Below are 12,637 nucleotides of genomic sequence, written 5' to 3'. Positions count from 1 at the left end.
AGTTTTCTAAGTTCTTTGCCAGACTGCATGATCTGGACAGAGATCATTCAGCTTACATAAGCACTCCTCATCAGAGGCGCCAGGTAAGCAAAACGCAGCACCTCACCATTCAGTATGGTACTACCTTTTAGATTATTCTAGAAGGCAGTCTATGCCCCACTGCCCAGGTTCTGTGCAATAATCCTCCTTGCTTCCTGCATCTGCATCAGTGACGTCATCCATCTGTCAATGGAATCGTGAGATTCTGCTCTCATCCTCCAGGCTAAGAGTTTCCTGTTAGCAGCCTTCTGGGGAATGTGGTCCCTGTCACCATCACACCCAGGTAGTGTCCCAGCTCTCATCTTTCTAATGAGAAACTAGACTTGGAAATATCTGGGCCCTAGGAATGTCCAACTAGGTGGCCTTGGCACTCAGTGCTCCCAAACAGACAGAATTCCAAAGCCCTTGAGGTCAGGCCACAAAAAAATGACCCTCTTCCGCTCCTGCCCCTCTTCCACCCCTGCCCCTCTTCCACCCCTGCCCCTCTTCCACCCCTGCCCCTCTTCCACCCCTGCCCCTCTTCCACCCCTGCTCCTCTTCCGCTCCTGCTCCCTGCTTCCCATAACCTGGCAGAACTAGAGCAGAGGAAAAAGATGCTGTCACCACTTCCTCAGTTCCTGAAGGCACCATGTTCCAAGAGCAGAAAGAGCTGAGCTGCTGTCCCCAGAACAGGCAGTATCGTATAAGAAACGAAGATCACTGCTCTTTTATTTCACCCTGGGGACAACAGGACTGTTTGCTGCAGTCACCAAACTCTGGAGTCAGTGTGACAAACATGGCTACCAGTGTAAAATGCCACTAGAGTCTAGGTGTGACCAAGGAGACTAAGGTGTCCTTCGATGCCTGAGACAACCTGAACTAACACAAAACCTTCCCACACGAATGCCCAGGTTCCGAGTACTCACATGAGGCCCTTTGTCTGACTCTGAGCCCTGTCCCAGGTGGAATTCGAACCTGAGAAGGACATCCTTGCAGCTTTTATGTAACTTGACTTTCTTGGAACTCACCTACTGGGTCAGTCTAGAAAACTAAGAACTCAGCATTCTGGAATATTCCACTGCCAGTCAGTGATGTCTAAAACCGCTGCCTGCAGGCTGCATCTCTGCTCGCCACTGCATGCTCAAGCACAGACTCTCCCATACACTGCTGTGCGTCCATGCCTCCCCTTGAGAAGCAGGCCACGCCATTAACTCTTAAAGCTGTATTTCCAAACATCATGCGTGGGGACAAAGGGGTATTTCAAAAGACAGCCTGCACAAACACTGTGTGCATAAGTGGGGGCGGGGAGGAGGAGAGAGACATGTGGTGAGCTGTGTAGCCCACATCAGCCATAAGAGCAACCCTGCCTCTCCTGAGAAGCTAGACCACAGAGGGAGAACAGAGTGAATCCAGTGCCCTTGAGAGTTACCAGAGGCACTGAATAGCTCCACCCAACAGGCCTCATCAGAAACCATCTCAAAAGAGGACAGTCACTGGTCCTGAACACCCCAAAACCACCCAAAGTAACCCCTATTCTCCCTTCCCCCACACCCCTTTATAGTCACAAAAGCACCTACTGTCACTCTAGTTACCAGCAGACATGGGCAGGGTGGCATCCACCAACCACCCACACCACAGCAAAGCCACTGGTGTCCCTTTAGGCTGCTGAGGCCACCCTACTGTTCTGCTCTTCCCAAACCCACCAGGCAAGAGGAGGCCTTGGAGCACAGAGATGACACTCTGCCCACCACCATGTGGACTTCCTCCTAGACACCTCAGGAAAGAATAAAGACAGCAGGGCGCTGGGTGGGCGCTGCCACACAAGGCTCTCACGCCACACTGCCGGGGACCCAGTGTGAGGAGGACACCTTCGGAGGCAGCTTGCCATCCCACTGAGCCAGGCATGAAGACTCCCATGCCTGCAGAGTGCAAACCATGCAAAGCTTGCTTGGAGGCCACAAACCTTGTTAAAAATCAGGCACAAGGCAAGTCTCAGACCAAATGGAAAGTTTGCTATGATCAAGTAAAAATCATGAATATCACCCCTGAAGGAAGCGTAGGCAATCACCAGGCAGAGACAGAGAAAGAAAAGAAACAACACACATGGGCCAAGTTCACGGCCAGGTGCAAGGAAAGATGAGTCCGGCTGCCTAAGCCAGGAAAGAAAGTGGGAGCGACTCAGGCCGTTCCAGCAGAGCCTCTGTTTGGTTTCGGTCTAAGTGAAACCAGCCCCATGGAAGCACCAGGACAGATATCCGGGTAGGGCAGATCAGTAACAGCGGCGCCTGGGGTTTTCTGGGCTGGCACAGGAGCGCTTTCCCCAGGGTAGCCTGCGGAGCCTCGGCCCTTCTGTACTTACCATCGCACTTTGTTGCAGGTCTGGGTGGCGCCAAGTGGGGAACCAGCCACCATGGGGACCTGGATGGGACTGTGCTGTTTATTGGTGACCAGGTCTAGCTTCTCCTCCAGAGATTTGCAAGTAGCCTCAAGAGCTTGCAACTTGGCCTCAATGCTATCCAACCGCAAACATATCGTCTGGTTAATAGAGTACAGGAAAGACTGGAAGTGAAAACAGAAAGGCTTCAGAGAGGGCGTCTTCCACCGTGAGGAGCAAGTCCACGGGCACCAAACAGCCGGCTCCTAAGTCCACCCAATGTCTTTCAGCTGAAGGGGCCCTGCCTGGGCCCTGCCGAGGCACTCATTCAGTGAGGAGGCCTGAGGGATGCCTAGGCATTCAACTCTGTGTCAAACAGTCCCTAGCAATCTCACCTCCACCAAGGCCAGGGAGTAATAAGCCTGTCACTGTGCTCACCCATAGAGTCACACATTAAAGCTACAAAATCTTTCTAATGCTGACAGATAATACCTACTATCCAATCCAAACCTACTGAAAACCAAAAAAGATGGCTGGACACAGGTATACCTCATGAAATGTGTCAATGACCCCTTCCAGGGACCTTCTGAGTATCAAGTGTGCCATCTAGTGGCCCACAAAAGGAACAGTTTCCAACTACCAAGCCCGAAGTCAGAGCCGGCACAATAAACTTAAGAACACAGAGAGCAGAGGGAATGGCTTTGCTCCCCCAAGCGCCAATCCTGTCAGAACTACTAGACGCATGATGCACACAGGAATTCCACTGTGAAGAGACCTCTAAGCCAGCGCTCAGGGTGCTGGTGTTAACAGGGAATGTAGGAACAAGGCCAGCAGCCCCTGAGGAAAACAGAATGAGAAGGATTCGCCCAGAAGAGGAACGCAGCCTCGGAGACACATCAGAAAGAAGGCGCTAGCCCATGAGAGCAGAGGCAGCAGCACAGGCTGACGCTGGACCTCAGAGCACAGGCAGCCAGAACAGTTGCTCTGCACCTGGTCCAACTGAGTGAGGGTCGGACTCTGCTCACGAAAGGGAATCACGACCACCCCAGCCACAGAGACGTACGCCACACCACCACCACCTGGGTGTGGCAAAGTGGGAATGCAGGGGTCAGCGCATTCTGAGCAGCCAGACTCGGCTCTGAAGAACTCTGAGCTTGCTCTATTTCCCTGCTATACACAGCAGTGAGGAGCAGCCATGGGAAAGTGCCGCATACCCGAAGGCCTCCATCCACCTCCACTCAGCACATCCTGTACAAGACCCAGCATAGGCAAGAGAACAAGCTTTTTCTTCAGATGCTGCTGGTCTTAACCAGCACTCTGAACCCTGACTTAAAGGTCTCTTTTCACAGAAAGACACTAGTGAGAAAAGGAAAAGAACTCGGCCCTCCCCTGCTAACCATTCTCTCTATGGGCAAGGCTGTGTGCAGGGGGAAACAAGCAGCCAACACCAGGTTCCTTTCCAAGTATCCGTTCGGTTATCAATGGGGTAACATCAACAGTGCAGGCAGACACACCTTGAGAACTAAGTGGTGGCCAACTGAGAAAGAAAAACCACTGTTACAGACTGATTAACTCTTAAGCAAACCCACAAAGGAAGAAGAGACAGTATTCTTCCTAACGCTGCCTCCAGGTGAGGCGCCCACAATCAGCTCTGACCTGTCCGTTGAGAATTACTTTGGCAAGTGGGTATGTGAATGTCTTCCAATCCCATGACAGCACATGACTGCATGTGACAGCAGAACCCAGGCAGCCACTTTCCTCCATGGTCTGTTTTGCTATTGTTTAAAAATGTGTTTTATGATACAATTATGGTCACAGTTTACTCTGAAATTGGATGCTGTCCTGTCCACTACTCTCAAGGTGGATTTCACTGATTGACTGATTGATTGATTGATTGATTGATTGATTGATTGATTTGAGATAGCATCTTTCTAGGTAGCCCTGGCTCACTATGTACTCAGAGATCTGCTTGCCTCTGCCCCTCAAGCACGAGGATTAAAGGTGTGCACCACCACTTGTGGTCAGAGTAGACTCTCAGTTCCCAGCCCCAGCTGGTACTACTTCTGACCAGAGCAAACTGAGCATCTCAAGAAGACGCCCTCGACACAGAGAAGCATGTGAAGAGGACCGGTGTCATCTCAGTCACTCCTGTAAACTCTCCTGTAATATTTACCTATTTGCCGACACTGGATCCCAAATGAACAAATCTGGAAGCAACTCACTGACTGAATGGGGAGCCTCCAACCCCAGCCAGCAAACCTCAGGACTCGGGGGTGGGTCACATGACCCACCTGAGGTGGAGGCTTGTGCACGCACAGGAAGACTCTTAATTTGTCCTCTTCCAAATCTACTGTTTCCTCCTGTCTTTTGCCGGGAGAGCCTGTCCTGTCCTTTTATGCAGCATCTCTGTGGCATCTCCATCCTACAAGGCCAGACCCTCCCTGTGGCCTCGTCTAGAAAGAGGGTCTGTGCACATGTATTCAAATAAATGACCATCTGAGCCTGGGAGAGGACAGGCCTCAGGCATGGACTGTAGTGACAAGGCTGGGACCACTTATAGGTCACAGCAAGCACAGAAGAGGCAGGGAGAGCCTCCCCCAGAATTCCAGACAGCATGGCCCTGCCACTGTGGAGCTGCAAGAGGGTCCGTCGTACTATTCTAAGCCCAAGCTGATGGTAGGAAATCACGCAGTGCACACAGGAGCCACACGGTACCTTTATAGAGGGATCCTGGCAATTGATCTCTAGTCGCTGGCGCTTCAAAGCAGGCTCATCATCATCCGTCACGACATGATTCTCCAAAACAACTGCAGAGCAAGCACAGAGACGGGAAAGTGGGGTAAACACGCTGAGCTCCTCGGGGCTCTCTGCCCACTATAGCCAAGCATTGCTGGCACCTTAAGGCTGATGAAAAAGGGCACAGCCCCTTTCCTTGTTGAAATCCTCAGCCAGGCAGAAATAGACCGTCCCTCATCTCCCCCACCCAAATCAGACCACCCAATCCGGAGCCGAGCAGGCAAACCCACACAGAACCTTCATTTGTGACTTCTTCCCAGCTTTGTTTCGTGTCCTCTGCTACTTCACTGTAAAACCGAGAGCTCCCTCACCTGGCCTGGGCCCATGTGAGGAATGGTGCTGCAAGGCACATACATACTGAGCCACAACCCTCTCTGCATTCAAATGCCCCAACGGCTGAGTTACGTGGAAGCCGCAGCGCTCAGGAGCCACCACACAAACAGTTCCTGCTGACCTTTAAGGCCTGCTGCTTTCAGAGAGGCAAGGTAACCCCAATTCCAGCCTCTGCAGTACCATCCCAACTCCCCATCTTGTCTACAATCAAGGAAAAAAACAGTATTAAAGGGACGATCACCGAGCCAAATAGCAGGGATGCCCGTTGGGACCTGTCTCTGCGAACTGCACCTCTGTGGAGCTGTGCGGGCTAGGTCTTTCCTCTACACAGAGCAATGGCTTCTGTGAGGCGTGCTTTTATTTATGTGTATATATCTATGTGAGTGCATGATATGTGTGGGGGTCCCTCAAAAGCCAGAAGAGAAGAAAACATCTGCCCCCCTGAAGCTGGAGTTATCGGTGGTTGTAAGTTGTCCAACATGGGAACCCAGGTCCTCTGAAAGAGAGGAAGTACTCCTAACCACTGAGCCACTGCTCTGGCCTGACACAGGCCACCTTCCCAGAATTCTGTGTTCAGCATTTTACTGACCTGTATGCCATGAATGTTTTCATGCACCTCGTTCAGTTTTTCTCACCCCGACGACCTGTGCATTTCTCCAGCCTCTGTGTGCTCACTCCCAACAGAGAGGACAAGACTCTGCTACCCAGAGGTCTGTGTGAGCCTTGCTTCCTCCTCAGCAACACACAGCAGTCTCTAGGGCAATGGTCTTAACTCTTTTTTGCAGAAATAAATATGTGTGGGAGCGCATGTGTGTGTGTGTGTACACGTGCACATGCAGGCAGCCCTGTTTACATCCTATGGTCTGAATTTTCACACAGGCCCGGCGTCACTGCTGTGTCTGCTTTACTAGGGGAACAAAGTCCAGCAAGGTGGCTTTGACACTGGAAAGACAGGGAGAGCAACAGTTCACCTACTGTCTCACAGCTGTACCTGGGTGGTCAGGACTCAAGTCTTCCACTGCAATCTGAACCACATCCGCCAGGTCCTGCTCTGACATCATCCAGAGCCCGAGAAAGGGGTACACTGACAAGCAAGAGTCCAGAAGTCACGGGGTATGGGGTTTCTGTCACCTGCAAAACAAATGTCAAGAACCAGAAGGGAAGATTAATGGTCCCAGTGTGGGACAGATTGTAGCTCTGTGCACTAAAGGGGTCTTAAAGGGCTGCAGCTGCTGCTTCATTGCAGGCTCTACTTGGTCTTTGAGCATTCAGAAGTGTTCACAGAAGTTAACTAGCTACTTTTTATCCTAAATAGTGGAATGAAAGCCTTGCCCCTCCCCCACTCCTCACACCACCTCCAACACATCTTCAAGAAGCAGGTCTGGAACCCTCAGGCAAGTCTAGCATCTCCAGAGGGCCTCAGCTGCCTGTAGAAACACTGCTGTGCACTAGTGACTAACACATCCCAGAGGACCAGTCACAGCTGCATGGCCCTCCAGACACCCCGCCCTTAAGAACTACCCCTATGGGGTTGGGGATTTAGCTCAGTGGTAGAGCGCTTGCCTAGGAAGCGCAAGGCCCTGGGTTCGGTCCCCAGCTCCGAAAAAAAGAACCAAAAAAAAAAAAAAAAAAAAAAAACTACCCCTAGCAGATCTGTCTGTGACTTCCTTCTAGCTTCTGCAACATTCTGATTAAGCCACCAAAGACCTTATGCTCCAACATGAAAGTGAGGCCAGGTCCATCAACACAGATCTAAATAAACAGTTAAAAATGAACAGTTACAGAAAAAAGAGTAAACAAATACAACAGGTAGAGTCTTAACAAAACCAGCAGGAAAGTGAATAGGAACAGGAGGAAGTAAAGAAGACTAAAGAGAATGCTCCAAAATGCAGCACAGAAGATGGTGAGGACAAGCCAACAAGCAAGCACTGGGAGGGAGACCCAGGAGAAGCTGTAGCAAGGAAATGGGCTCTCAGGATGCTACCCGAGCATCTCCTGGAGCTGAAACACAGCTCAGCCAAATAAGCACAAGGCCCCAGGTCCTGAGGCCAGGAAAGAAAGGCGGGGAGGGGCTCCTGAAAGTGAAGTAGAGCTCCGGGAGCTGAAACCCTTCATTAAAAGGTACGACCGACATGCAGAGGGAAAAGAATTTCCCTTATACATCCAAGCAAAAATGCAGATGGCATACAACACAGAGAATTCAATCAAACCAGGCAAAGAGAAAATGGATCAAAATATCTAAGCTACTATGGGAGAGGCTAGAGAGGAGGGCTGGAGGGACAACTGAGCAGTTAAAGTACTGTTCTTCTAAAGTGGGTCCATCCCAGCACCCACATGGCAACTCACAATCATTTTCAATTCCAGGGGATCTGACACCCACTCCTGGCCTCTCGTGGCACATTACACATAATGGACAGGCATACATGCAGACAAGACACTCATACATACAATAAAATAAAATGATACTATGAGAAAGAAATATGAGCCAATAATTTTATGCCTAAACAAAAATCACTACCAAGTCTAAAGGCAGCACTTTGATCCATATTGTGTCTAGGAATAGCACCCTCATACACAAAAGTGTGCTAAAGAATCTTCAAAAGTAAAAACAACCTCCGAAAATCAGAATCAGTACAAGAGTCCAAATCAGCTGAGGGCACTGGGCACTGAGGAAGACTGGCAGAGGGAGGAGCCCGCCCCGCCCCCTCCCTGCTCTGACAGATCAATGTAACTTTTTCAAATGGGGAGAACTCACCTAGGAAAAACTTTTAACCCTCTTCAGTAACTGTTGCAAGGGGCACTGGGAGGACCTGCTAAGTAGAGTGGTCTTGCTCTGCTCTGACTACACATGGCACCCCAATCCTGCTGAATACTTCTGAAAAGTGCAGAAGCTGACATTGTGGTCTGAGAGTGATTGGGTATATATCTGGGTACCACAATCTGAACAGGAAGGGCGAACCCGGGGTGTATGTGTGATATACTCTGTCCCATCCACTGACAGGGCAGGGGCAGCAGTAGGTCCTAGAGCAGGATATGTCCTCGGAGCTTGGCTGTGGTGCTCACGGGTAATTACAAATTCCAAACAAGAAACAGAAGCTGAGCCCAGACTCAGACCACATATACGGCCACTATGACAATCACTGGGCTCCCATATGAGGGAGGCGGCATCGCACTTCAAGTAAGGGCCCCACAAACACTGCTAGGCTCACATCTACAGGGCACCGAGCAATGTGAAGGCCCTACTCTGGGCAAACGTGAAAACGCTGACAATCACCAAGTATAACCGCTGCAGTGAGGTGAAGAAACACTGGAAATTCACCAGCTTCTCTCCTCACCAGTTCTTTGAGGAAACAGGGTGCCAGGGTCTCACCTTGCAAGAAACCAAACAGGCCAAAAAAAAAAAAAAAAAAGAAAGAAAGAAAAGTGTTGTATTGCAACACAGTAACAGGAGGAATGATGGGAGGTCTGTAGAAATTAAAGTAGACTTTAAAAACTGACAAAGCCAAGGGAAGGGCAAAACTAAAGGACGATGAAAACGTCAAGTCTGGGTCATGCAATGGAGAGACGGTGGCCAGTCCGTGGGAATGAGTCACCGCGCCCCACGGGCAACTTTGTTTGCATTTTATTTAATCATAGGATTTCTTTAAGGGAAAAAACTCAAACTGGGAAAAAATACTTGCTCCACAGAAGCCAATTCTTCTTTCTTCTCACAGAAGTAGGAAAGACCAGTAAACCTATGACACTGAGCCTAAAAGCAGAAAAACCAGTCACAAGGAGAGTCGTACCATGAGCTCCACCTGCTGGGTGACGGACAATACATATAAGGCACGAGCCCCAGCAGCCTGTAAGGCCTTGGAATGACACTGGGACCTCTCTGGACACAGGAACCCTCTACATATACACAATTATACAAATCTTCACTCAAAAAGGAAGTGTAATGGAGCCCAGGGTGGTGTTTCTAGCAGCAGCAGACTGCTGAGCAGTGGAAAGTCATGCACAGGAAAAGGAGTGGCTCTGAGTGTTGCTCTCTGGGAGCAGAAACAGCAGGAAGGGGAGAGAGAGGAAGAACTAACAGTGCACAGGATGTGCAGGTCTAGACAGCCAATGGCGGGGACGCGTGGGAAGAAGGAGAGCACTCTGGCTTTCCTCTTCCTTCCATATTCCACTCCCAAAGAGTGATCGCACACACGCACTAACAGTACCAGGGGGACACCAGGACATGGCCATCCCAACTCCGATCACCACTGCGGTCTTCAATCTCAGCCTAAGGACTGTCCTAGAGCCTGGGATCAGGTGCAGTTACCCTAGGTCCCCCTAGGCCTCTGTGCCTGCACCTCTCCAAGGCCTCTGAGGAGGAACTTGAAAGACAGAGCAGCCACAGCTGAAAGATAACATACCCATACCATAAACTCAGTCTTCTTGCTTCCAAATAAAGCAAAGACTATTAGAGGAGCAGACCGGCTCTGAGCTGAGGCAGCGGACTTCACCTTCCTAAAGCCACCAAGCCAAATTCAGCACGAGTCTGAAAGCATTCTAGGCTCTGGCAAATCCAAAGAACTGAAGTACACTACAGACCCTTTTCAAGGCTTCACAGATACCAGAATTCCCAGCATGTGTGCCTCAGAACCTCAGGGCAGATGCCACCAGACAGAGACTCACCTTCCCAGCTTCACCTGCAGCAAGCCCACAGCCTGCAAGCCGCATTCATCAGGTGAATAGTATATGCTTATTTAAAACAGCAGGGTTGCTTTTGAGGGGGTTTATTTGAGTGTATGGCTTTTATACTTGAATTTCATAGATGACAGTCTAAGTCACAGTGTCAAAAGGTTGGACACTCCTACAAGTCTACCCAAAGAGACACAAGTACAGAAGCCTCTGGGGACCCTCCTTCAAAGAGAACTGGGCCTGCAGCCTGGGCCTCCTTCAGGCCCAACATGGAAACCCATGAAAAACCACGATGTAGAGGAAGAGGCCAGCGTCTCACATATGTGGAGCTAGTCCCTGTATCCAGGCCACCTGCTACGGACAGCCTGGGACAGCCTTGTCAAAGAATATTAACTGCCTGGTCTAAACCCACTTCTTCAGGCTCTGGAACCAATTCACGAATGGTCAGAACCCACAGATTCCATGAGCAGTGCCTGCCTCTCCTACGGGGCCAGTGGAAGAGGCCTTTAAATGTCCAACCCTGGCACCTTCCTGCTTTCTAAAAGCTCTGCGAATGGCTTAGGAAAACACTCCGGACTGGCTATAAAACCCTGAACCCTGACCTCCTCCAAACAAGGACACCACTGCCCTCCTTGTTGTTTATCCAAATGCTTCTGTTGCCAGGATAAAAACATTTAAAATTCTGCTAACAGTGAAGGTTTCAAAAGAAAAAAACTAGGGCAAGCAGCCCAAGAAAACTGGAACAGAGAGACGTGCACACAGTTGCCATTTTGGCAAATTACCTTTGCCGTTTCTCAGAAGGCCTGGGGAGAATCCAGTCCTAGTGTAATAAAACAGCTGGACTAAGACTAATGTTCAATAAAGACTCCGACTGCAATTACCGTTTAGAGGCCTGAAGCTCTCAGGGTGCACGTGGGAAAAGGGCCGTCCCCCAAAGTACAACCCAAGCACTCAGCAGGGCTACAGCAAGATGAGGGGTGCCCCCCACATGTTAGCATAAAGAATGATTTAATCATGCCACCCAATAACCACAGAAAGAATGCAGTGGAAAGTCCCAGGTCAGTGTGTAGGACAGCAGTTCCCTCCACGGAACTACATGTGTATGTCTTCCTATACGATGGTGTAGAGCAGTACCCAGGGTTGGGGTAGAACACTTCAAACCTTAGCTGACTCCCTACAGGGAGGCAGAGACCCCAGGATCCCCTTTCCCTTGGACTCTACACTGAGTCGCTCACTTTCCACATGACTGACTTATTGTTTACTGGTTACTCATGACACAGTCTCTAGGTCAGAGTAGTTCAGTGCAGGGTTAGCACAGACACCAAATCCCAACAGCACCTGAGTGTTTCCCCCACACTGGGTCTTGAACCTGGAGGCTCAATCCATTATCTAATAATCTAGTGAGGCCCTCTTCAACCCATCTCACACAGCCCCCAGCCCACCCCCAACTCCTCAGCCACCTCCCTGCACCTTGACTGAAATCCTCAGAACCCCTGGGCGAGTTTGTCACATTTCCTCCACTCACTCTGGCCAGGCTCCAGGGCAGCCTTGCTTTCCTGCCCCACTCCCAGGATTCCCTCAGGTGCCAAGTGCTCTAGGGCACTTAGTGAAGTCACTCCCCTTGCTCCCAACTACCTCACAGCACTGACCACACAGCACTGTCCCGGGTCTCCTGCAGGGCTATCCCCCTAGGCCAGGGCTCTTACATCTCTGCTGACCCCTACAGCTCCCTGTGGGCTGCCAGGGCAGGGCCCTCTGCTCAATGGGCACTAAAGGCCTGGTGCTCAGCTTCCTGTCACTCACACCTCTGCCACACAGCAGCACTCTTGAAGAACAGGCCCTAGACATCTCCTTGGAAATTAACTCCAGGCACCGTCGATCACAGCCCTTCCTCTCCTCCCCACTGTTGACAGTGCCCATGGTGCCCAGCTGCTGGGGCCAAAGCTTCTGCCTGGGAGCTGCTTTGTTCTCTCCTACACATTCTGGCTCAAGCTCTGACTAGACCCAGGCATCACCTAACCTCTGGATTCATGTGCAGTTCCCTGGGGCTCTCCACCTTCTTCCTGCTCCAGAGCTCTCAACAGCAGCTCAAGGACCACAGCAGAGACAGACACGATTCCTCTAGCTCATGCTGCAGTGACATGAAGACAGTTTCTGTGTCCTCAGCAGGTGGACCAACAGCAGCCATCTTGGGCTCTCTTCCTTCTTCCCTCACTGGACCTGTCCACCCCCAGCTCCTAAGGAACAGCCCATTCTAGTCCCTTCCAGTCAGACGACCCTTCCTCCTTTCCCACATGTTCTCTGCTCCCACACAGGTTCTTCAGGACACCAAACTCATACCTGAAGGAGAGCAGCACTGGCCTCCCTAGTCTGGGCCCCACCCGAAGGACAAGCGCTTTCCTCTGCCTCCCCCCATCTCTTAAGCACCTGCTATGCACCTGCCTCCCATGC

General features: G+C 50.8%; 1 protein-coding gene across 1 annotated transcript in view; it reads right to left on the bottom strand.

The window, feature by feature from the left end:
• Banp (BTG3 associated nuclear protein) overlaps positions 1-12,637 on the bottom strand; it is a 72,911-nt gene that overhangs the window by 45,876 nt on the left and 14,398 nt on the right. Inside the window, exons 2-4 of the mRNA XM_032887433.1 lie at positions 6,513-6,652; positions 5,108-5,199; positions 2,378-2,577 (exon numbers count right to left, since the gene is read on the bottom strand). Of these exons, the coding sequence (XP_032743324.1) occupies positions 2,378-2,577; positions 5,108-5,199; positions 6,513-6,582 (362 nt within the window). The 5' untranslated portion in view covers positions 6,583-6,652. The remainder of the gene's footprint in view (positions 1-2,377; positions 2,578-5,107; positions 5,200-6,512; positions 6,653-12,637) is intronic.

This window comes from Rattus rattus, chromosome 17, assembly GCF_011064425.1.
Source record: "Rattus rattus isolate New Zealand chromosome 17, Rrattus_CSIRO_v1, whole genome shotgun sequence".
Classification (NCBI taxonomy): domain Eukaryota; kingdom Metazoa; phylum Chordata; class Mammalia; order Rodentia; family Muridae; genus Rattus; species Rattus rattus.
The sequence above is the reverse complement of the archived record's forward strand: the minus strand, read 5'-3'. Positions and strand labels throughout refer to the sequence as shown.